Source organism: Carassius auratus, unplaced genomic scaffold (assembly GCF_003368295.1).
Source record: "Carassius auratus strain Wakin unplaced genomic scaffold, ASM336829v1 scaf_tig00215416, whole genome shotgun sequence".
In the NCBI taxonomy this organism is placed as follows: Eukaryota; Metazoa; Chordata; class Actinopteri; order Cypriniformes; family Cyprinidae; genus Carassius; species Carassius auratus.
Genome location: NW_020528079.1, coordinates 1359375 through 1386219, shown reverse-complemented (window position 1 = coordinate 1386219; position 26845 = coordinate 1359375). Strand labels below are relative to the sequence as shown.

At 38.5% G+C, this 26845-nt stretch overlaps 1 protein-coding gene across 6 annotated transcripts in view; it reads left to right on the top strand.

The window, feature by feature from the left end:
- LOC113094664 (plasma membrane calcium-transporting ATPase 3) overlaps positions 1-26845 on the top strand; it is a 45748-nt gene that overhangs the window by 2195 nt on the left and 16708 nt on the right. For 4 of the 6 annotated variants that reach the window (XM_026260250.1, XM_026260244.1, XM_026260247.1 and 1 more), the window contains exons 2-14: positions 5313-5964; positions 14621-14818; positions 15767-16024; positions 16267-16392; positions 20367-20492; positions 22591-22632; positions 23203-23367; positions 24542-24756; positions 24906-25148; positions 25723-25964; positions 26065-26299; positions 26382-26561; positions 26672-26759. In XM_026260250.1, coding sequence (XP_026116035.1) covers positions 5736-5964; positions 14621-14818; positions 15767-16024; positions 16267-16392; positions 20367-20492; positions 22591-22632; positions 23203-23367; positions 24542-24756; positions 24906-25148; positions 25723-25964; positions 26065-26299; positions 26382-26561; positions 26672-26759 — 2347 coding nt within the window. In that variant the 5' untranslated portion in view covers positions 5313-5735. The remainder of the gene's footprint in view (positions 1-5312; positions 5965-14620; positions 14819-15766; positions 16025-16266; positions 16393-20366; positions 20493-22590; positions 22633-23202; positions 23368-24541; positions 24757-24905; positions 25149-25722; positions 25965-26064; positions 26300-26381; positions 26562-26671; positions 26760-26845) is intronic. The other 2 variants (XM_026260245.1, XM_026260248.1) reach the window with 1 other exon arrangement.

Genomic DNA, 26845 nt, shown 5'->3' with positions numbered 1-26845 from the left:
ATCTTATACAAATATGCTTGGAAACTTGTTCCAGTTCTCTGTCCAGGTTGCCCCAGTTTGAATGCTGTTGTTGCAGCAATAAAGAAAGTTGGCCTAGAAGATGTCAGGACAAAACTGCAGAAGCACTCTGCAGCAGTCATTTGTGTCATTTTACACACAAAAAATACATCCCTAAAAAACAGCCTACAGTGACATTCAGTATATAAGGACTGAATATGTATTTACTCTATGGGCATGCATATGACAAAGCTTTCTGCATAGCGTGTGGAGTTGTGGATACATTGTAACACATGAATGGCTGATGCTGGGTTAGATAACGTGCATAGACCAGGGCATGTTGAAAATAAATGACCCATGGGATGGCGATTCATGGTTGCATTTCAACTCAATGAGATAAAAAGGTATCTAGCTTGTTTGCAATCATCCCATCCCTGTGCATTCGGTCAACACTGCGCAGTTGTCTGGGCCATGAGCAGGTATTTCGAATCGAAGCCGAGCAGCTTATGTTACTCCCTACAGACTCTTACGCCAATGCAGTCCATGTCTCACTTTGAAAGCCTGAAACCAGTGTAACGAATACAAGCCACTGCAGTGAAGGTGGATGGGAGGAGATAAAAATGGAAAAGCAAAGAACAGATTGAGGATAATGGAGTGCGTGCGAAGGGGGTTGGAATCTTATGAACTTATTAAGAGAGAAGGTAATGTTCACTTACAGTAGCATGCACTGAGTGGTTTTGTGCTCACATGAGCAGATAAGGGAGACATAATCATAAATTAAGGAATTCAAACAGGTTTTGTTGTTGGGGAATGTGCATAGAACACAGAAATAAAGCTAATGTCAAGCTAATATCATCCCAGGAGATGCAGATACAGCTAGCATGTGTTTTTCATTCACCAGTGTTCAGAGTCATTGTGACCCAAGGCTTTTTTTTCCCCAGTGAGTTGCTTTTTCTTAATTATTAGCTTATGGCATATTCCAGAGGGAGTGTGTCTACTATGTTTTACTCCATCAGTTTGGCTAAATCATCTCTTTCTCTCCTTCAGTTTGACAGCACCTTCATTACCAGCACCGTGTGTCTGATGGTAAAGCCATGTCAGTAGCAGGCCTGTAGGCCTCTGTGCTGTATTTACCCTTGTCACTGAGACACTACATAAACAGCGACCTCATGGGAAGGAGATTTTATTTTTTTTAAAAGCAAAAAAAAACAAAAAAAAAACTGCCGGCTGACAATTTGATGGGTCCTGTAAAGTGTAGCTGAATTTGAACTCAAGCAATGTCTGTACGCACACATCAAAGCAGCACAGGGCTGGACTGACTTTTTTTATTTTCCTATTCTATTGCCTCTATATCATTTGTCTTTGTTCCATTTTTAGAATTTTTTTTCATCTGATTAAAGAAACTCACTGACAGTAAATGTGTCATGGATGTCATTTGTTAAAGTGACAGTCCGCCGAAAAAATGCAAGTTCTGGCAACAGTTACTTAACCATAAGACTTTCTTTCTTTCGTGGAACGACAACAACAACAAAAAAGAAATTTGGCAGATCGGTCTTTTTCATACAGTACAACTGGATTGGGGCACCACTTCCTTCTCCACTTCCTTCCACTATAGAAAAGTAAAGCCAAAACATCCCAGTATGGTTGCTGTCATCTTGTGAAAATGTCACTTTGAGCCAAAATATGTAAAGTAGTTTTTTTTTTTTTTTTTTTTTGCGTCCCATTCATTTACCTGACCTATACTGCAGCCGGCCACCAGATGGCGATCAAATTGTTTTGGCTTCACTTTTCAGGATGTGTGCGGCACACTTGATTGGGACCAGGGACAGTTTTGGTCCCCATTCTCTTTCATTGTATGGAAAAGAGCAGCTTGCACAATATGCTAAATACTCCTTTTGTGTTCCATACAAGAACAAAGAGTCACAGTGCACCAAAAAAAAAAAAAAAAGTTCTAAAATAATTAACTCACCCTCATGTCATTTCACACCCTTACGACTTCTTGCATTGAACAAAAAGAGATATATTTAGCAGATTGCCCGAGCTGCTCTGTTCCATACAGTGAAACTGAATGGGACCAAGAAACAGTTTTGGTCCTCATTCACTTTCATTGTATGGAAAAGCTAAATATCTCCATTTGTGTTCCACAGAAAAACAAAGGGTCACAGTCGACGTTAATCACCATCATGTTGTTCCAAACCTGTAAGAAATTCTTGTATGGAACCATAATAGAGATATTTAGCAGATTGTGCAAGCCACTTTTTTCCATACATTGAATCTTGATGGGGACCAAAACTGCAAAGAGCAACTTCTGCATTATGCTAAATATCTCCATTTGTGAGTCATACGAGTTTGGAATAACATGAGCGTGAATAAACAGAATTTTCATTTTTTTGGGTGAATTTTTCCTTTAAGGCATCTCATGTCTGTTCAGATTCTGTTTGTTTATACTCTAAAAGCTTCTTTCCTTGGGGCCTGTTTGAATCTTCCTTGGTCACAATAGTTTCATAGAACTGGTGTTAGTATTTGTTTTTATTTAGTAGGTGTTAAGGGAATATGTGTCTTTTTTTCCCCTAGAAACTGTCATGCCTTGTTAAACAAGTAATTTCAGCTTATGTCTAAAAGCGAGTGGACGGAAGTGCGGCTAAACTACTTCGCTCAGTAGTTGTGGTGTGTGTTCAGACTCTGTCAGTGGCCTGTCTCTGTAATAAGAGTGAAGTGAGCAGCACAATGACTCATCAACCCTTGCTTGCTTTTTATTTTTATTTATTTATTTATTTATTTTTGTGCTGCAGACATCTTTATTTTGAATGTAGTCAGTTAATAAAGTAATCTCCTGCATTGTTTCACAGTTCCAGATCACTGGCTCCTGTTGTCTTAGACTGGTGTGGTTGAATATGGGTTAGAGTTTCTTCTAGCTTTAGGGGGCTGTGTTTGTGTGTGTGTCTGCGCCCGTGAGTGGGTGTGAACGTGAGTACTTCTCTGTTGGTTACTTAGACACATTATATAAGGCACTGAACAATTTATGTAAATCTGGCCTCTGTGTCTCTCCCTTTTAACTTTAGCAGATTGGGTTGGGTGGTGGTAGTCAGGGCTGGTCTGGGCAAGGCAGACCTGGGAAATCTCAGTACACTGTCAACAGTGTCTTACCAAATGGCACTAGAACACACTTGCTGAAAGGTTTGGGAAAACACGGATCAATATGAATATTCAGCATAATCTCCAGACCATCTGCCTCCTGCACACTGAACATAACTGCACGGTTAAGCAGTCTCGTGGTAAGGGAAATCTGGGGCTGCATAGATGCTAAAGTGAATGTGTCTGATGCCAGCAAGTGGCCCCAAAATATGCAAATATGCTCAAGTGTATATATGTATATATATATATATATATATATATATATATATATTTAATTATGATTTTTATATATAAATTATATCGCATATCTGATTACATATTTGGCATGTGACCAGGCCCAGGTAGAATCCGCTGCAACTTATTTGCAGGCTTTCGTGTTCTGAGGCTATACCATATTGATACAATGATGGCTTGAGGGAGAACTAATTCACTAGATTTGCAATGTGGCATTAATAGCATTATATTTAAAGTTTTTCTGGGTACACAAAAAAAATGTCAGTAAAGAAATGTATTTAATTTTCAGATGACCCCTGGCTCTAATGACATAAAAATGTAACTGTGGTTGGTCACATTACATGGCGCTCATACTGTATTTTCCCATCTAAGTAGGTGGTTCTTGGCCAGAATAAGCAGAATAAGCTCCAGACTTTTTGCTGTCTTATTTGGGTACATGAGACTAACACATTCTCAGTTTGTTGTATATTCATACTGCGTATGTTACATTTTGGGATAATTTGCTTTCATGTACGAATAAGAGCATAGTACACTCAGCTCTCTTAACACATTTTACTATGTTTAAATAAATTCCTCTGATCTTCCGCCAAAACTAATGCAGAACAGGTGAAAAATCCCCATAGATTCTGTCTGGGCCTTTATGTGACTGCAGATCCTTCCTTTTGTGCATATATGCAGTGCACCACAGATTAAGAAAGGAGGGGGAAAGGAAGGCTGAGGTTAGTGAGTCAGCATGAGAGTGATGATACCTTCTATGTCACTCCTGCACATTACCGGCCCTATCTGCCTACACACATACTCACACAGCACGCTGCATACCCGGACTCATCACCATATAAGCAGTTGCAATGTTGCAATGCCAGACTTTGACTAAACTGCATACAGCCTGGTCCAAATTGCAGCTTCTTCTGTGCAAGAATAATTTTTTTATATAATTACTTATATGGTTACACCAACCTGGCAAAAAGACTGATGGAAAAAATCACAAGCATAAAATCATGATAAGTACATTAAAATATTTTTTTAATTAAATATTAAGCTTTTTTTATTAAATACATTTCCAATAGCTCATATTCCAATATATTTATCTACCCAGTGCCTAAACTTTGTTTCCAAAAACACTTCACTCCTGGATTTTGCATATATTCAGCCAGTCATATTAGACCTTGCCAGATTGTGAAAGTTCTTTCCAGTTTCTTTTGTGCTGTATGCATCAGACCCACAATGAACGGACCGTGGGTGGTCTGTGGGCGTGCCGTCTGAGGCTGAGACTGTCATCGAAGAGAACATGGGGACATATACAGAGGCATGCTGGGAGATGGAAAAGAGAAACAGAGATAGATGAAGCAAGAATGTGGCATTAGGGCCAAATGATAGAGATGGGGAGGAAAATCTGCTAGTGTAGAGGTGTTTATGAGCAAGCGTGAATAAGAACCAAGCGTATATATGTGTGTGTGTGTGTGTGTGTGTGTGTCGGGGTATAGCAAGGCTGAAGGAGCTTTGTGGAAGTCAGAGGCATCTGTAGGTTTCCATGGCAACTATGGGCCAATGCAGTGGTCTGGATGGCTAGAGATGCAGTTTATGTTATATGCATCACCATCTGTGAGAGCACACATTCCTCATACTGTATACCACACTGTATGTTCAGGGAATTTTGTCATGTTGCACTCGAAAATGAATGACCTGTCCGTTTGGCATAATTCATATTCCAAAGACCTGTCTAATACCTCATTAATGAGAGGAAGGGAAATGTGTGACTCAATTAAAACACGAAAGACCTTTGAATTGAGGTGAAAACGTGCTGATACGTTTGAAAGCATTAGCTGGAAGCCGTCTGACTGCAAGCTCGCTCTGTCTCTTAAGGAATGCCCACTGTACTCTGAGTTGCTGCCCACACAAGCACTTTGAAGACTGTAATGTGTTATTCTGTCTGTGTGTCTCTGCAGGCTTCCTCACCAATCCCATCATCCCGCATCCTTTGAATCCTAACTCATCAGCACTACAGATCTACACAATATCCCGCTCGGTTTTGCGCCCCCTCTTTGCTCTCGTTCTCTGTGTCCTGATGGATTGGAAGCAGCCCGATCCCTCGTTGTGTTGACCCTCGGGGTGAGGGGGTTGAGTGGAGAGGACAGGTTTCTCCAAATACACTAGAAGTGTCCTGCTGTCATTGTCCCGATTTCTTCTGATGGAGAGATAGAAGAACGGGAGGAACTACCGGGGAGGGAGAGGAGTGGAGAAGCAGACTCAAAACCAAAAAACTCAAGCCAAGAATCATCACTGATACTGACCTTGTGTTGCTAAATCCTCTTGCACTAGAAGAAGTCATTTAGATCAAGCATCGTGGACCCAACAACCTAAGATTCAAGATGTCCACCACGGCAACCATGGGTGAGATGGCGAATAGCGCAGTGGAGTTTTACCCCAAGCGGGGTGGAGGAGACGCAGAAACCAACCATGCTGGAGACTTTGGGGTGACACTGGAGGAGCTCCGGTCCCTGATGGAGATGAGAGGACCCGAGGCCTTGCAGAAAATTCAGGAAAGCTTTGGAGATGTAGAAGGCCTATGCCAGAGACTCAAGTCTTCCACCAGTGATGGTGAGAGAAATGTTTTGCTTTGCTGTCTTGATTTCTTGACATGTCAACTCATACATCTCATTTAGTCCCTATATTCATAAAAGTAATGTTCCAAAAGGGGGTTTCACAGCAAGGCCATAGAAGAACCAATTTTGGTTCCAGAAAGAACCTTTCAGAAATTTGTTCTTCAAATAAACAATTTTCTCAGTGTAAAGAACATAAAAAAAACTTATTCCACTATAAAGGACCTTTTGTTCAGCGGAAAGGTTAAGTGATTGTTAAAGGATCTTCATGGAACCATAACTTCTAATAAACAGTCTTTATTTTTAAGAGTGTAGCACACTGTTCCTCATCAGAGACTATATTTCTCTTTGAGCTGGTTAAAGGCCCCAAATATTTTACTCTTTTCTCTATTTCTCTCTCACCTCTTCACACTACTTGTCCACCTCTCTCTCTCTCTCTCTCTCTCTCTCTCTCTCTCTCTCTCTCTCTCTCTCTCTCTCTCTCTCTCTCTCTCTCTCTCTCTCTTTCTCTTTCTCTCTTTCTCTCTCTCTTTATCTCTCTCTCTCTCTCTCTCTCTCTGACTTGGCCAGCTTCTCACTCTGAGTGCACGCGTCGTGTTGGGCTGCTAGGTGACGGCGCTGTTGGCGGGGAGGTGGGTGTAGAAGAAGGGGTTACTGGGTAAAAAGAGTTGGAGAGACTCACTCACTAGAGTCAGTGACTCGAAAGGTCCCCGCAGTGATCACAATTTTTGGCATAACCATCCATCCTATTCTGACTCGTAATTGCATGAGTTGCTGTGATGTTTTATACGCCGTGATGACTGCAGATGAGAATTTAGATCATTGGAGCTAATGCTCAGTCATGAGAAATAGATAAACTCCATAAAACTCAAATTGGATTGTACTGATTGTATTTCCAGATTTATAACAACGCGATTGCATATAGCTCTTATGGATCTTTTGTTTTGTCGTTATGATGAAGCCAATTTTCTTTTTCTTTTTCTTTAGCCATTAGTTGTCTAAATGAAAAATAATACACTTATATTTATAATTTTTTAATAGTACAAGTTAAATTTTGGCATCACAAAATTATAATGTACAATATAAAAAATGAAATACGCTAAATATTACATTTAATAGTGTTATTTAATTATTAGTGTTAAGATCATAGACAGTAAAAGAAAGCTTGAGCGGGGAGTTCTTTGTCGTGAGTGAGCAGGAGTAAGTATTCTGATTAATTATTTTGTATAGTATTTTAAAATGTAACGCCAGTACGCCATATTAAGTTAATTGCCTGCGAGCTTCTCCTCCTGTCTGTACAGTAATGCGACAGAGTTGAGTGGTTATGACGCAATCGTTAGCCTATTTTTACAAAAACTGTTTCTAAGGGGCCATAATGTAACATAAAAGGTAATGGAGCCCTTTATACGTTGTCATGTATCTTTAAAAATAAATAATGGACAAACGGAGTCTTTAAACGCCTCAGATGTAAAGTTAGTCAATGGGAATGCTAACGCAAGTGAAGTTCTGCTAAAAGATGGCAGCACGCAGCCGACTTCAACTTTCGGTCGACTTCCTTGCCGCCTGGTTAAGATTATAAGATTACTTTTAAATGAGTGTTAGATTATAGCAACATTTCTCTAAACATACAAAATAGGGGAGATGAGCATGAATAGTTAATTATCCATTGTCTCAGAAAAGTCTGTGTGGGACAAACATATTGTCCATTCCTATTAGTATCCTTATGAATATGTTGTATTTAATATTGTATGAAAATTTGTTTTTGGCATTATGGCTGTTTTTAAGAGCACACATAAAAATAAGAATTAACATCAGGAAATTTTATTGCTCAAAGTTAAATTTTTCATAGCTCATTGTAATATTATATTTGACTTAGATTTCTTAGGAGAAATGCAAAATGTTGTCATGTAGAAGTAGACCTGGTGAAATTTATGTACTGTAGATAGTTAAGATAATTTGGTCTTGGAAAAACTGGATGAGAAATCCTTGAGTTCAGTCTGAAATCTCTGACTTTTATTATTTTGGCAATTTTTTTTAGGCTTATTATTTTATTTAATTTTATTTGTTTTGATATTATTTAGATCGCTTCTGAGATGGATTTGAGATTGCAAAGCAAATCTTTTTCAGAAGAAACATCTCAGATATTGCCGAGATTTCATGTGTGACTTATTTTCCCTAAAGGATGACAGCTAGGGGTGAATGCCGACTGTGCAGTTTTCTAGTACTGCATCCTGCTGTTGTGTAATAAGTGCCTCAACCCCCACATCCCCTTTAAAGCAACAAATATATTCTTTGAACGCATACAAACATTGACCCAAATGTTTAGCCAGCGCACTGAAACTCGTTGTTCACACATGCATACCTAAAAATTAGGAAACCTGAAGGGGGCGATAGATTTAAATGTCTCCTTAAACTGGATGTTATTTTTCAGGTTTCAGCACCTGTAGATATAAACAAATTGAAATGCTAAGTTCGATTCTCTTCAAATTGCTGCTTTGACCTAGAAGAAGAAAGTGGACAATAAAAGAAGACAGTAAGGATAATGCTCATTAAAGCGTCCCTTGTGGCCACATTGAGAATGCAATGCATAGTCGTGTTGTGTTATGAATGGACTTCCATGCACTCTCAGCAGTGATTCTCATTCTTTTTTACACCAAGGCCCCCCTCACAATATCCACAACAATAATCAAAGACCCCTTGTTGAAAAGTTTTCCTCCCTATTTCTTTCAAAAATTATTTTTTTTGGTTCACAGTTTCTACCCAACAAAATATTGTATAGCTTGGCATAATTGGAAAACTAAAACTAAAGTAAACATAACATTTATACTATACTAAAAGATGACTTTTTAGTAATGATGATTCCAGAAACATCAAGTATCTTTTGCGTGAAGGTGGATTCTATCATTATTGCTTTGTCCTGTTGTGTGACACTTCCTCAGATTGAATTTTCTGCTTAATTTTCTCAAAGTTTCCAAACTTTGTGTTGCATCAGAACTTGCATTGACCGTTGAGGCTAAATGTGGACACGATGGTTCATAGAGTCCATTACAATCTAAAACATTTGGAACACAGTGATGCATGAAAATGAGCTTGCATAGCTAAAAAAAAATTGTGTCTTCAGTAGTGAATATCCCTTAAAACATTTCCAGAAGTGACTGGTAGACCATAGTTTGGTAGCAGATTAAAAGTGTAAAACATATTATAACATGCCCAATTTTGCCCTGTAATAATCAAATTTCCACCATCAGTGCCATTAAACAGGAAGCCATCTTTCTGTCTTGAAGAAACTTTTGATCTTCATCCTATTGAAGAAAGAGCAGAAATTAAAAACTGGAATCAAATATTAAATAAGCCTTCTGCTTAATACATATCCTCATATTGGAAAGTTTATTTATTTATTTATTTTTAATTCAGAAAGTTCAGAATTAAAAAAGTTCAAGAATCTCTTATGGTTCACCCCAATGTTACTCACCCTCATTTCATTCCAGTCTTTTGTCTGAAGTCTTTTGTTCATCTTCGAAAGAAAAATGCAAATATATTTAAAATGAAACCTTTGCCTCTCCATTGAAGGGTTGTTACACCAACACTTCAGTTCTAAAAGTAATGTAAAAACAATGTAAAATGCCATGTAAAAAAAACAACAAAAAACAAAACAAACCTGAAATTAGAACCGCACACACAAAATGATGCCTGAAAAACTGACTTCTTTATAAATTTTTGCACCTTTAATAAACATTCTACAAATGCACAAATTAATAAGGAAAATTTTTAAATTACAAGTTTTCTTTGGCCAAATTATACAAGTAATGCTTTTCCCACACATTCAGTTGAGAACTAGAGTCATCTCTGAAACAATGCAGAGACCTAATACATCAGGCCTATGTTAAAATATGATTTTAAAATATATAAAATTAAAATTTTCCTACTCATCCAGATATAGGCAGACCCAGTTCCAGAATCAAATTACTGAGTGTTCTGAAATTAGTGAAGGGGGCTCTAGCCTTAATGTAGCCTACATTTATTTTGACACATTTTTGCCATGTCCACTGTTATGGTTATCACTATCATTACAATGTCAATATCAATAACTTTGAATTTATATGCGCATGACACTTCAGAAACTTTGCAGTGTGTAAGCGATCACTCTTTTTAACATCATAAAAAAAAAAAAAAAAGCATTTTCCGTATTTCATTTCTAGGTAAAAAAAAATATATATATATATATATATATATATATATATATATATATATATATATATATATATATATATATATATATATATATATATATATATATATATATATATAAGAATCCCGAAAACATTAAGGGATGCAAAATTATACAGACCTAAACCTGAAATCAACTAAATGATTTTGAAACCTCCACATCTTCACTGGTTGAGAAGATGTGAATGCTTTCAGACTAGCTTTATGTATGGAGATAGCTAACAGCTGTTATCAGGGACTACTCTGTTGACAGGTGATAACAAAACCTGATGCTCCTGATGCTAATGGTCATACAATAAGTGGAGTTTGCCTCTAAGTGCATGTGGAAGCAGAACTAATCCTGTTACATGGCCATGACAAAGTAGAGACAATATAAGAGGAGAGGAAACCAGAGGGGGCGGAGATGAAGTGATGCTGAATAAGGCTGACACTGTGAAGATGAGGCCCTGAAAATGGAAGTCCATTAGTGTCCCTCTTCTCCAGCAATGCGTCTCAGCCGAGCTTCGGACCACAGATCCACGGATCTCAGCCTGCTGCTGTAAACACTGTTTTCAGTGCAGGGTGGGGACATATCAATCTATCAGCCTGAACATACACAGATATCTGTTCTGCTTCAGCAGGACATGGAGATCTGAGAGCAGTGGGGGTGGACGGTGGAAAGAGAAAGAAAAAGAGAGAAAGAGAGAGGTTAGGAAGGAACAGAAGGAGAGAAGGAGTTCTGGTACAGCTTGCCGCATTGTCAAGGACATGCCAAGGGGAGATGGCGAGAGAGGGAGAGTGACTGAGCGGGGTGGAGGGGGAAGGAGGTGGGGTGCTTGAGAAGCAAGAGATTCTTTAAAGCGAGTGGATGCGGGCATGGCTACTCAGCAGTTTTTCTTAAAGGGACAGGTCATTCATAAATGGAAATCTGGTCTTCATTAAATCAGCCTCTGTTGTTCCAAACCTGTATGACATGTATAACAAACAACCTTCTTCTGTTGAACACAAAAGGAGATGTTTTGAAGATGTGCTAGTCAATTTTAAAACTTTAAAACTTAAAAATACTGATAAGTATCATTAAAGTGGTTCATATGATGTCTGCTGTCCAATATTCCAAGTGTTCTGAAATCATGCAATAGCTTTGAGAGGAACAGACCAAAACTTGCAATCGTATTCATTGTTAAGTCCCCTGTAGCGACTGTAAACAAATCATTCAGATCGATTTTGTGATCTGGATCAGTCAGAATCATTTAGATCATTCGATTTACTAAAAAGATCCGACTGTTCGCTGCTGCACCCAAATAGTGAGTGAACTAGGTCAGTCTGATTCATGAACAAATCAGTACAACCGATTTTGTGAACGAGATCAGTTGGATATCTTTAAACTGATTTTGTGAGCCAGAATCAACCAGTTCATTAGCAAATCGTTTGGATTGGTTTTGTGAACAAATCAATCAATTGAAAAAAAAAAAAAAAAAAAAAAAAAAATATATATATATATATATATATATCCCTTCACGAATCATACATAGCAGCGTTTCACACGAATGTGCCAAGGAGAGCTAGGGATATTTTCAATTAATAATTGAAAATCATATGACTTCAAAAGACTTGGAATACAGTGCACGTTTTGTATAGATCACTTTATGATACTTTTATGGTTCTTTTGTTAAAGCTCGAAAGGTCCCTATTCATTTTACTTTCATGAAAGTTTAAAAAATGTCTACATTTCTCAAGAAGGTCATTAGATGAGACGCACTAACAATGAGCAATTTATTACTTAAAGCATTTATTAATCTTACTTAAAGTTAGCTAATAAAAATAGTCACACCAAAGTGCTTTAAAATGTATCAGTGAATGTTGAAATTAACATTAATTCAGACTAAGAAATTCCACAGAAGAACTGTTCATTGTAAGGCCATGCTAACTAATGAATGTTAATAAATGGAACCTTGTTGCAAAGTGTTATTTTTAGGTGCACTGTCCCTCTTCAGATAGTATGAGTTTGTCATCTTCATTCATCTTCTGTCCTTCCTGACTCTCTCTCTCTCGCTCTTCCCACTTTGTCTTTCATTCATTTGTCCACTTCTCATCTGCAGTGTTGTATAATCATGCATTCAGTAATGTAAATAGCAAGGTTTAGTGCTGGTATGGAGTGAGTATGATCAGTGTATAACCCTCAGGAGCTTTAGCCTACAGTCGGCCTGATGCTCTGACTCAGTTGAGGTATACATACCAGCCCATACATTCCTCCTTTGTCCACTTAAAGTATTTTCTGGTTGGATTGTCCTGTCCTGAAGCATGGAGACTGAAGCATGTTCATTGCACACTCTTGGGCTGACGTCAATCGTGCCTCATCCAGCTGAGAAGTAATGCTGGGTTTCACTCCGGGTGACTCTACTGGCTTCAACACTGACTGAAAACATCATGAATTTTCTCCCAGGCTCGAAAAGACTCACTGTCTGCAAAAACAGCTTCCACAGCAGACCAATCAAAAATCTATTATAAGGTTTACGCGGACCACACCGAATCAACAACATCATCTGTAGCTGGGCGAAAAGGTGCCTGAAGACAGGAAGTAGAAGAACAGCACGATTTGTGCTTGATGTCTTCCTCACCATGGAAACTGTACAAATCTGTGAAAGAGAGAGTAAGAGGAAGACTGAAAGATATAGATGACTGGGGAGAGGGGAAGTAAGGGCATTGGGCACATTAAAAGCAATGTGTCTCATGTCTTCATGCCAATTTCTTTTCATTCTTCCTGTTTTCTCCCGGCCCCTCATTCTATATAGCAGCCCTTTGAAATGAGCAGAAATATGCGATTAATTATTTACATCAGAAATTCAATACATGTGGTTCAGTCTGCATCGTCTCTTACTTTGGCACAATCTGCTTTAACAAATCGATACGTTTCTAATACATTACACTTGGGTCATTGTGGTCAGTCGGTTATGTTTTATTGTATTGTACACATGCAATATATTGTGTTATTCGTCTTGTCTTTGTGACCCTCATTTGAATTTTCATGATTGACTTGAAAGATTGCTAAATGTGTTGTTTAAACGTGTGGCGATAATAGGAAAGGTAAGCGGTGCTGTTAAAGGTGTCAGTTAGCTCCATGGTGAATTTAAAGCTAGTGTGTGTGTGTATGTGTGTGTGCTTTTGTGTGAAATGGTATTGGAGTTGTTCTCTGTAGGAATCTATGATGTATTTATTCATATCGTTTTTTTCAAGCTGTAAGGATTGGTCTAAAATGCAATGATGAAAGACTAGAAACGAAAAGGAAATCACAACTACCATAATTCTCTGTCATATAGATTTTTTTTTTTCAAGAAGGCGCCAATATTACATTCTGACTTCACTAGTTCAGTTTATTATTTGCATAACTGTAATCGTTCACCTTCTCATTAAGCTTCATCTTTCCCCACTACATTTGTTTGTGTGTTCAGCGACCACTGGCCTGTAAGATGATAGTTAATATGTTAATATGCAATTTTGAAAGCTTTTTCTGAAACATTCAAATATGGTGCTATCCTTTAGCTCGAATTGTAGAGCATGACGCTAGCAACGACAAGGTCACGGGTTTGATTCCCTGGGAAAGCAAGAACTGATCAAATGTAAATATATATACCTTGAATGCAATGTAAGTCGTTTTGGATAAAAGTGTTAGCCAAAATGCATAAATAGAAATGCAAAGCACCAGATCTCACGATGGAAACCTAGGTTTCATATATCTATATTGAGGAAATGGAGCAAAATGTATATCTAGGCTAAAACATTTAAAGTATGTATGCTGTAATTATGACAATGCTGATTATTTTCAAACTTTATAATAACATAAATTGAGAGTATTGATATATTAAATGAATGACACAATTAATTTTGAACAGTGGGTCCCCAGGAGCTGGGTTGAAGACCAAGTGTGTGACATGCACAAACTTTTTTTTTTTTTTGATCAACTTTAGACTATTATTTCCATCCAGTCAGAGGATATACAACATGTTGTTTTCAACACATATTGTTGTCATGTGTCTCCTACATTTGTTAATTTAGTTAATTCAGTTTAGACAATTATTTTCTGTATGTTACATGAATTACATGAATACATTTAATTCTATGCCAATGTTGACATTCTGATTCAAATATCCTCTTTTTTTTTTTTTTTTTTTTTTTTTTAATAATTCACACCCTAACTTGTTTTTTCTGAGATCTCGAGGATTAATCAGTAAAACTTTATAGCACCCTTGTCAAGGCTTTAGTTTGGCCAAAAATGCTTCCTGCCAAAAGACATTGGAGCTAAAGACCATTAAAATCCAAATTGCGTCAAGAGCCAATCTTCAGATTGCAAACACAAGCATCTCATTCTTAATGACTGTTTAAAAAATAATGTGTCACGCATTACAAAATTTGTAATGAACTCTGTTTGACTCCTCTTCTTTTCCTTTCAGGTTTGTCAGATAACCCGACAGATCTGGAGAAGCGCAGACAGGCATTTGGACAAAACTTCATACCCCCGAAAAAAGCCAAGACCTTCCTTCAGCTGGTGTGGGAGGCATTACAAGACGTCACCCTCATCATCCTGGAGATTGCAGCCATCATCTCCCTCGGCCTGTCCTTCTATCAGCCACCCGGACACGAGAGCGAGGGTGAGAGAGAGAGGGAAGCTAGACAGGGATGTTAAAGGGATGAGGTATGTAGAGGAAGGGAGTTAAAGGGATGGTGTGGGTCGCGGGAGGAGGGAATGACGGATAGAGAGTGGGAGGGGAGAGAGAGAGAACTGAATCAAGGGAGTGTGGGAGGAAAAAGGTGAGAAAGAAGGTGAGAAATTAGAGTGAGAAAAGAGGATGTCAAGTAGGAACGCAGAGAAAGATAAAATGAGTTTAGGGGTGCTCGGGAAAAATAAACAGTCAAATATATAGCTTCATGGCAAAGAACTCTCATAGATTTATACAATCCCAATACATTAAGTGCTGCATAACCTATATGTCACTCTGCATAAGAAAGGAATAATGTACAACCAGCAGAGCATTATTGAAAAAATAAACCATGGCAGGGTGATCAGATTTCTGAAAGGGTCGATTTTAATATTGCATGCTGTACTGCACATTATCATATTAATTGCATGGCTATTTGCTAACCTTAAATACTTATCTGAATATATATTGTTTTCTCTACTTGTATCTACCAGCAGTATAAAGAATGCAACAGTATTACAACATTAATTCATATATTAATATTAATCTGCAGTCCAAGTCAGTTTTTCTATAAATTAGTTAGCATAACATATTAAGCTACAATATAAAAAGTCTTCTTCTATTTTAAGGCTTTCCTGTCCAGTCTTTCTGTCTCTTAGTGATATTTTTGCATATTTCGATGTTTATGAATAGATACATATAAAACAAGGTTTTATCATTTGTAATCAGGCAACAAAAAGTGTGCCTAATGATTGCTGTGGGGTCCAAGGATAGCACACATACGTCTCCAAGATGTCTTTTAAAGAGCGCTTCATCTGGAATGCATCTGCTTCCAATCTGCTTCAGTAAGAATCAAGTTTTCCAGACGCTCATGTAGTAATGAACTTCTGACCTCTGCAGGTTGTGGAAATGGGTCAGGAGGAGCTGAAGATGAGGGGGAGGCAGAGGCAGGATGGATCGAAGGTGCAGCCATCCTTCTCTCTGTCATTTGTGTGGTGCTGGTGACGGCTTTCAACGACTGGAGTAAAGAGAAACAGTTCCGGGGACTGCAGAGCCGCATCGAGCTGGAGCAGCGATTCGCTGTGGTGCGCAATGGAAACGTCATCCAGATCCCTGTCGCCGAGATGGTGGTTGGGGACATGGCCCAGGTCAAATACGGTCAGTATCCTGTTTTGCTGAGCCCGACGAATGGAATAAATGCTGAGATTAGGTTTAACCCATCTAATATGAGGAATGTGTGGATTAACACTTGGGTATTAGAGTGTTAATTTCCACAAATCACAATGGAAACTCATTTGTTGATAACGTACCCTGTGCAATATAACATGCTTTCTGGGATATTAAGGATGCTCTACTGATCACGTGATATTTATTTGTCCAACTTTTGTTTCCTCTCTCAGGTGACCTCCTACCTGCTGATGGGGTCCTGGTTCAGGGAAATGACCTGAAAATCGACGAGAGCGCTTTAACTGGTGAATCAGACCATGTGCGGAAGTCGGTCGACAAGGACCCCATGCTTCTCTCTGGTAAGAATGTGTACATATGTGGATCATACAGTAGGTGTTGCTAAACCATAGATGGTGACCCTGGACCTTAAGTGTCAATTTTTCGAAATTGAGATTTATACATCATCTGAAAGCTAAATAAAGATACAACTATTTGAAAATCTGGAATCTGAGGTGTAAAAAAATCCAAATACTGAGAAAATCGCCTTTGAAATTGTCCAAATGAATTCTTAGGGATGCATATTACTAATCAAAAATTAAGTTGAAATATTTACGGTAGAAAATTTTAAATATAAAAATATCTTCATGGCACATAATCTTTAGTAATGAATCCCTAATGACATTTGGCAAAAACGAATAATCAATAATTTTGACCAATAAAATGTTTAAGATATAATACATTATACTCGCTGCTGGAGGCTGGATCATGAAGGATTTGTGTGAACATAAACGCATTTAAAGTCCAACTGAAATCAAAATTGACCATATTCACTTTCTTTGCCTAAGTTTTTTTTTTGGCTTATTAATCTTTAATCAAAATCTGAAGATGCCCCTCCCCTCTGCACTGATGACGTAGGTTTGACGGTTTGGGTGTCTGCTTAGCATCCGTAACCGCTGCCTGTGTGTTTGCGAGCAGTGACAGCACGTAAAAGGAGAGATGGCGAGGAGGTGCATTTTTGGTTGTGGCACTCACAAAACACTTTTCCCATTCCCTAAAATTCCCTCATTATGGTCCAGATGGCTCAAATTTGTACATTTCGAGGAAGGAGGGATAACAGAGAGGTCATGGATGTGCTCGAAGCACTTCACGCGCAAATTCTTCAAAAATTGGACAAAACACGAAATGGGGTTTGTGAGATATCTAAAATAAATCCACGCCCACTATTTTTCCTCATTTAGTATTCCGTTTCTCTCGGAAATGCATCACAACACTGGAGCAAAGTCGTTTGCAACTTCCGGTTCACGCGGACTTTATGGAGATCAAGGGCGCATTTCTTTAATTTCTCCAAATGTAAGTTAATCCTCTGCGATTTCAGTCGCTCAGATGTCGGGAGTAAATGATTACTGCTATGTTCATTATTACATCCAACAACAAAACACCTCAATCACTCGTCTGCATCTCAGACTGATGATGTCTCACTCAGGGCGGGTCTGAGGTAAGACACAAGTCCAGTCTGTGTTGAAACGCTGCTGTCAATCAAACAATCATGGGAGGGGCCTCCGACCGTGTGACGTTACTCGGTCCGACTGCTCGATTTGAGAGAGGGGAAAACATTTAAAGAGATTACAGAAAAACCACTTGGTGGATTTTTATCATTAAAGGGTGGTTGTGTACACACACTGCCAACACACATTTCAGTTCAAACAACTTGTAAGAGTGCATGTAGCATTATATGACCCCTTTAACAAAATGGCTTAAGTTAGCAAAGGAGCTAAAAATTGCTGACGGCATTTTTTATAAAGGGGGGGGGGGTGAAATGCTATTTCATGCATACTGAGTTTTTTACAGTTGGAGTTGGATTCCCATGCTAAACATGGACAAAGTTTCAAAAATTAAGTTTTTTTTGAGTATGGCTCTGTGTGACGTTAGATGGAGCGGAATTTCCTTATATGGTCCTAAGGGCACTTCTGCCGGAAGAGCGCGCGCTCCCGTATAGCGAGGCTGAGCACAGACATTTCACTGATCAGAGCAATTCACTGATCAGAGCGAGAGCGTCGCGAAAAGTCACAAAAAAAGTGTGTTTTTGGTTGCCAGGGCAAGACAACCCTGCACAGATTACCAAAAAAAAAAAACAGCATTAAGGGACCAGTGGATGGAGTTTATTTTTACAGAGCATCATCGGAGTTGTGCAAGTGTTTTTGTTTGTTCCCTGCATTTCGAAGATGCTTGTTTTACAAACAAGGACCAGTTTGACGACGGATTTGCGTATAGTTTATTTCTTAAGGATGATGCAATCCCAATGAAAAAGGGTCACGATCGTGTGTTGGAACCGCATGCGGTGAGTAAAACTGCTTAAAATATCTCTGCCTCCTTGTTAGTGCGTCCCCTTCCATGCAGAGACCCGGGTTCGAGCCCCGCTCGGAGCGAGTCGTTGCTGCTGCTGCTCTCGTTCAGTTTCAGCCTCGGGATCTGATTCTGGATCATAAATAAACGACTGAATCTGACTGTAAGCCATGGTTTGTTTTGGATGATGGTTTTTCCCTCACAGTAATGTCACAGCTTCCAAACGCTCTCACCGCAAAAGCCTATTCGCGCTCGTGATTCTTTAGCTCCACCCACACGTCACGCCTCCAGCCGGTCGTGTTTTTCCTGGAAAAATCGGTACAGACTATCTTTCTCTTATGAATATAATAAAACTAAAGACTTTTTGGATTTATGAAGGATGCAGTACTACTCTATAGGTACTCAAGATTAACAGGATATTGAGTGAAAACGAGCATTTCACCCCCCCTTTAAGGACTTTTTTTGGGGGCTCATGAACAATAAAAACATTGACAGTCAATCAGAATCCACTGACTTTAAAGAGCTTGAGCATTTGTGGCAGACAGTATATAATTAACCACAGCACTTATAATAAACAGAACATTATTGTCTGTAGGTGTGGATGCTAATATTTTTATGGCTTTAATGTTCTGTATAGGTATCATTCTTAGTGTGAACAGGCCTTTATGGTAGTAGCAAAAAAGTCATTGTGTATTAAAGTAAAATGGTTGTTAAAGGTTGATGCCCATCACTCTCCTTAAGAGACTGGTCAGCCTTTCTTGAAACTGTCTGAAGTAGTTTTGTATTCTCCTCTCGGCTGCACTCCTTCAGCTGTCAGTCAGCTGCACAAAGCACTCGGAGCATCCGCATTCTGTGTGTCAGAATAACTGAGATGCTGCAGTGGCATCCAGATGTTGATAATTAGATCTGAGAATCTCTGTTTCCTGCTGTGAGCACTGGTGCATGCCCTCTCTCTTCCTTCTTGCTATTCTTAGACACTTGGGATGATAACTCCATTCTCATCATGAGGCTGTCTTACTCTACTGATGATATTATTGAATAATATCCCATTGAAATGTTTGTGAAGTTGATGTATGGAGGCTTTTGTTGTGTGCGGTCTGGAGTCAAATGCTAATGATGAACTGCAGCAGGCCAGGCTGTCTGTATTTGAAGATAAATAGTCAATGTCTAAAAGGAATTGTTGAGAAAATTTGAAAATAATCACAGAAATATGTCTTAATAACTGTCTTTGGTAACATTACTTTGTTTAGCCAGTTTGAATTTGTGCAATAAATGTAAAATGTTACTTATTTAAAACATTTGAGAAAATTGTAGGTTTTTTTTTTTTTTGTAAAGCAACTTTAAGCTTTGGAAAAGCACTATATAAATTATTATTATTATTATTATTATTATTATTATTATAGAAATTGGTCAAGTGGCTTTTGAAAAAAAAACACCTTTTAAATTAAACCATTGTTATTATTAAGTTCACAAAAGTACATTTATTTCATTGTTTTATAATTTTATAATTTATAATTTAGACATTGTTGTTATTATTATAGAAATGTGTCACTTTCTTGTAAAATGTAAAAAACAAACATTTTACATAAAACGATATTTCTGAGCTCTAGGTCATTTTACAAGAAAAACTGAATTATTTAAATAAAATGTTTTTATTAACTTAGATATTCTAAATATATTTACTGGCATAAATATAAAAGGTATGATTCTACTCTTACGTGTAGTTTTATGCCAACTTAATATGAAATGACAATCTTTGAAACAGAAGAAAGAACATAATTTAATGCATGCTGTGAGGTCACAAATCAGCAGCATTTTTCAACAGGAAAGTATTTATTTACACTAGTTCTATGAGTCTAGTCAGGACAACCTTTGCAGAAATTTTGGGAGGTCTTTCCATTTATGCTACAATAAAATATCAGTCATTCATGTCTACTTTGTGTCTGTTCCTAACTCCATCTGTCTCTCTCTCTCAATCTTTCTCTCTCAGGTACCCATGTGATGGAGGGATCAGGCAGGATGCTGGTGACCGCAGTTGGAGTCAACTCTCAGAGTGGCATCATATTCACACTACTGGGAGCTGGAGAAGGGGAGGAGGAGAAGAAAGAGAAGAAAGGTAGGTGTAAGAAGAAAGAGCATCAAGTGCAAACCAAAACACACCGCAATACTGAGACTGAAGAAAATGTTGAGGCTGGTGTAGGATATAGTGAGAATGAGTAGCACTACCAGACAGTGGAGAATGGAGAGAGAGGGGGTGGGAGATCCTTACATAAGAGAGAGATGGGATGGATATGAATGGAGAACCAGTGGGCTCGGAGCCTGCAGGAAAATTTATGAATGGTAAGACAAGCAAGAGAGACAAGCAGAGCTCCACTGCTGCAAACTTTATGGCCCATGTCATGGCTAATTTAACCTGCAGCCAACAGAGAGGAGACTGGAGAGAAGGGAATAGAGAAGGATTATGAGTTATATTGGAGTAGGCCGATTAATTATTCAGAGAAAGGGAACGAAAGAGAGAAACAGAGAGATGGAGAGAGAGCAATGGTTGGATGTGGGTGGATGAAGGATGAAGTGGCGCCATGTTCTGTTACTGTCCCACTGAATCGCTTTATATGTGTCATCAGCCACCGAACAGACTTAGAACTGCCTCACAATCACTACTGATTGTGTCTTTTTTTCTTGTGTAATATTTATACATCTTTTCTGATACCCATAATTGTAGATTATTCTGTACTTTTATAAGACTGCATGTGACAAATAATGCCAACAAACCTTTTTAATTCACTATTTAAGATTTGAAGTTAAAATCTATATCAAGTTAATTTATTTAAAAACAGCCACAAGACTGACCATTAAAATCCAACCATAAACACATAGAACAGAAATAATAAAACATGTATTTAAAACCAATGGAATGACAGATAAACAAGACAATAATATAATGTAATAAGAATGGGATAATAGACCAGATCAAATAAGTGTGTTTTTAAAATATAAATATGCTCCTGTATGTGGAGCCTATTTTAACAGGAGGCCATAAAAATAATGTCAGTTATAAATATGTGTTTATAGTTTTTATTCATTTTTATTTAAGCTTTAGTTTAAATTAGCTAAATTAATTAGTTTCAGCTTTAGTTTTAGTTAACTATAATAACTATAATACTGTAATAACTATAAAAACCCAAATGCTGGTAATTCAGAAACATTATGTACAGTCAGAGTAACTCAATATATTGTTTGCTTCATAAAGTAGATTCACACTAGACGTGTGCTTTTATTGCTTCTGTAGTATTTTTATTTTATTAATTTATTTATTTATTTATTTATCTATTTTTATTGATTTATGTCTTTGGCCGTTGCTCTGTTTCACAGTTTTTCACGCACCATAGGACATTATAAGTGAAATGTAAAAACACGAGATCCCTCTGTTCTGTTCTATTCTGTAGCTTTTGAATCTTTGCTGATAATTAATCATGCTAAATTAACTAGATTATTAATTTACTAATTTAACTAAAAAGTAGACTGCCGAAATAACTGTTCAACAGTAATTAGAAAACAATCTTTTACATGAAGCAGAATCGTCATGCAGGAACGTCACATTGTAGTACACCAATGATGAAGTACACCAATACTTGTTATTTCATATTAATATGCAGGTTTGGCATTTTTCAGTTTTCCTTAGTATCATACGATCATCGTTAATTTATCTTTTTTCTTACCTCTACCACCACCCAATCCTACAAAATTTCCCATGATCCTCCTCCTCCACACCTGCATTATCCCTTTGTTTTGCTATCCAATCAGAGGACAGTAGTTACTCACTAACAACTATGGCCAAACCAAGTGGCATCACCAATGGTACGTAATCCACAGCCCTGTTGTTCTGAGTCCACAGGAGTTACAGAACACCTTCAGCACAGATGAAATGACTGCAATCAGCACTAAATAGATTTGGATTAGCCCAGAATTGTGGTGGAGTGCATTCACAGGTTTAAAATGTGATAGTTTAAGAGCCCAGCTCAATGTGTGTGCTATATGTTTGCATTTGTGTGTCTGTTTCCATAGTTCTGTGCACTCTCATTTCCCCCCTCAGAGAACACTGTGTGCCCTGTCTCTCATTCTGTCCCTGTCTGTCACTTTTTATTCCCTTGTTCCCCCTCTGTCTCTGTCTCTCTGTCTCTCTCTCTCTCTCTCTCTGTCTTTCTCTCTCACAGGCAAGCAGCCAGAGGCAGCTGTGGAGACCAATCAGAATAAAGGTACCACAAGGGCAGTAGAGTAGATGAATGGAGAGAATGAGGGGTTAAATGTTTTCTTGATGTAGAAAATTTCTGTGGACTCACAGCTACGTTGTTGCTATATGAGGATAGCAACGGGAAACATATGCACTGATACCATGTATGCACACAGCCACATACATAAAGAGGCAGAAACGCACTCTTAGTGTAACCACACATGGTTGCTCAGCGGCATACATGACGACTGCTTCCTTGCGTAGTACATTGTAACCGTAGTTCATTGTTTCCGGTGTCGAGGAAAAGCACCCAACCCCATGCTGAATAGTGCAAGCTCTGTAGAACTTGAGAACTTGTTGTGGGCCAACTCTAACCGATGTCAGTGTTTATGCTGTGTGTGTCCACACTTGTCTTGCTTTGCTTCATTGTGTGTCCAGTGTATGTGTGTATGCCACTTTGAGAGTAAATATTGGATGTGTGGTATGCAGGTATTCAGAGCTTTGAATGAGTCTCTTTCTTGCCGGAGGACTTTCATGATGCCTTTGAGTTGTAGTCTATATATGTAGTGACACTAACTCATGTCCCGCCCACCAGCCAAAAAGCAGGATGGAGCCGTTGCCATGGAGATGCAGCCTCTGAAGAGTGCGGAGGGTGGTGAAGTGGAGGAGAGAGAGAAGAAAAAATCCAACGTGCCCAAGAAGGAGAAGTCTGTACTGCAGGGCAAACTCACCAAACTGGCTGTACAGATTGGCAAAGCAGGTGCGTGGGACTTCATGTGGCCAATTACGAGGTGATGTCAAATGGAAATATAAATCACCTCACTCTGAAACCCTTACACTCCGCTGATCCTATTGTCTTTCATTTTTTAGCATCATACAAAGTTATATTCAGTGTTGAAGAATGTTACTTTTAAAAGTAAAGTGTGACAATATTATATTACTTTAAAAAAAAAGTAACAAAGCAAAGATTTTTTATGGAAAGTAGTGTTATTTTTCTTTTGTTAACTGAAAGGAAGCACTTGCTAATTTTGTAACATTGTTTCTTTTTATGGAATGTAACTTATTGGGCCCTATCATACACCCGGCGCAATCCGCCACGGCGTGAGCCCATCTCACTCTTAAAGGGAATGGGAGATGACATTCTGATTGGTTTATTGAATGTTACGCCAATAGCTCATTAAGAGAATAGGGACAATCCATTCCATAAACCCATTCCACGGACCATTTTTCTGTCGTTAAAATAGCAAAAGTGGATTTGGACACGCCCTGAGTGCACCTGCACCGTGTGCTTTACACTTTGCATTTAGATAATTAAAATAGGGCCTATTGTGTTAATTTTGTTACATTTTCTCTAAATTAATTGAGTGGAAGTGCTGATTAATTGTATTATGTTGTTACTTTTGATGGACAGTGTTAAAAGTGTACATGATAAATTTTGTGCCACATTTTTAACTGTTCACCGAAAGGAATCCCTTGCTATTTGTGTTACCTTTTTATGAAATGTAACACAGTGTGTTACTTTTGTCATATAATTGTTACTTTTTATGGGAAGTAACATGTTAGATGCTTGTGTTTGTGCCAGTAATGGAGTGTAAGTGATTAATTGTGTTACTTTATGGAAAGTCATATGTTACATGTTGCTACCTGCTACATTTTCACTGTTAAATGAGAGGAAGTAGCTAATTGTGTTACGTTGTTATTTTTCCTGGGATGTAACACATTTTCAATTTACATACTAAATTATTCAAATATTCCCCTATTTTTATTTTTGCATAATAAATCATTTAAATAATAAGTAATTAATCATATATTATAATGTAATTTTGATAAGTAATCCGTTAGTTTATTTGTTATTTTTAGACGATAGATTGATTTTAGATTATTCTGCAAGTATCATAAAGATTATTTACAGTGTTATGCTGTTTTGTTTGTAGGTCTTGTGATGTCAGCCATTACAGTTATCATCCTGGTGCTGTACTTTGTGATTGAGACGTTTGTTGTGGAGGGGCGGACCTGGTTGCCTCAGTGCACGCCTATCTACGTACAGTATTTTGTCAAATTTTTTATCATCGGTGTGACTGTACTGGTGGTAGCTGTGCCTGAGGGTCTTCCCCTTGCTGTTACCATCTCCCTGGCCTATTCGGTTAAGGTGAGAGAGAACAGGTGCACTGTGTGTGTGTGTGTGTGTGTGTGTGTCTGTGTGTGTGTGCGTGTGTGTGTGTGTAATATATTTAGCATGTTTTGCTTTTGTCAACACTGTTTTTTCACCACCCAAATCTTCTGTTGCTGTTAATTCAGAAAATGATGAAGGACAATAACCTAGTGCGTCACTTGGATGCCTGTGAGACAATGGGCAATGCCACTGCCATCTGCTCTGACAAGACCGGCACCCTCACCACCAACCGCATGACTGTGGTGCAGTCCTACATCAATGACCAGCACTTCCGTGAGATCCCGGACCCCAGCCAGATCAACCCTAACACCCTGGAGATCATTGTCAATGCCATATCTATCAACTGCGCCTATACCTCCAAGATCTTGGTGAGAGATTGGATATGATTAATTAAAAAGAATTTATATATATATATATATATATATATATATTTACAGTAAAAGCATACAGCAGTGGTTGCCAGAATTTTATTCTAAACAGAATTAACTTTAATTTAATGTAAAAAGAAAAGTAAGTATATTCCATTAACTGATATAATATTAATAGAACATCCTACTATTCTGTTTTGTACCTGTATAATATACTGATAACCAAGTATGTACATTTAACAATATATTACTGTAAAATGACTTAAAATTTCCCCTTTTAAAGATATTCACCATATATAGTAAGGGAACTTGCTGTTAACCATGTAACAGAGATACCATAGAATTTAACAGCATTTTAGTGTATTTTACTGTTAAAATTACAACAACAAAAAACAATTCAGTTAAGGCTGGGAGAGCAGCATGCCAGCTTAGGCAGGTAAGATGTTGTTGTTGTTGTTTTACTGGAGGGAAGCTACTGTTATACTGGCTTGTCAATACAAATATAAACTTTTTCATCCATTTTTTTCCATTTTCTCTTCTCTGTGTCCCTTGCTTCATTTCAATTCTCTTTCAGCCCCCGGATGTGGAAGGTGGTCTGCCCAAGCAGGTTGGTAATAAGACAGAGTGTGGTCTGCTGGGCTTTCTGCTGGACTTGAAGAGAGACTATGCCCCTGTGAGAGAGCAGATCCCAGAGGAGAAGCTTTACAAAGTCTACACTTTCAACTCTGTACGCAAGTCCATGAGCACTGTGGTACAGATGCCGGATGGAAGTTTCCGGCTCTACAGCAAAGGAGCTTCTGAGATCCTTCTGAAAAAGTTAGTAAAACACAACAATAACTTCAGATGTTTTATTTCTTTTGCTGGCTGTCATTAAACACCTCTTTTTGTCCTTCTTGCTTCCTCTTTCTCATCTCAGGTGTTCCTCGATACTTGGTGCCAATGGTGAAGCACGTAACTTCAAGCCGCGCGACCGAGATGAGATGGTGAAGAAAGTGATCGAGCCAATGGCATGTGAAGGCCTGCGAACCATCTGCATCGCTTATCGTAACCTTCCCTGCGACCCCGAGCCTGACTGGGATAATGAAGCTGAAATTGTCACCGATCTGATTTGCATTTCTGTCGTCGGGATTGAGGATCCCGTTCGACCTGAGGTACAGTATGAAGTGGGAACATGTATCCTGTGTACTTGGAATGCGTTTTCTCTTTTCAAGCATTTCTCTGCTCCCTCCACAGGTCCCTGATGCCATTCGCAAGTGTCAGAGGGCAGGCATCACTGTGCGCATGGTCACTGGCGACAACATCAACACAGCACGAGCTATTGCTGCCAAATGTGGCATCATTCAGCCCGGGGATGACTTTCTGTGCATTGATGGTAAAGAATTCAACCGAAGAATCAGGAACGAGAAAGGAGAGGTTTGTGGAAAATGAATTTCAGACATCTCGGCACCAAACCAATACAGACTAAACTGAATCATGGAGGTCTGGACTCTGTGTACATGCGTGTGTGTGTGTGTGTGTTATAGATTGAGCAGGAGAGGATTGATAAGATCTGGCCCAAGCTCAGAGTCCTTGCACGTTCCTCCCCCACGGACAAACACACTCTCGTAAAAGGTGAGATTCTCTTTCTACTCCTTCTCAAACACAGAATCTTACTGTACACTACCAGGTATGGTATGGTGATTATGTAGTGTCCAAAA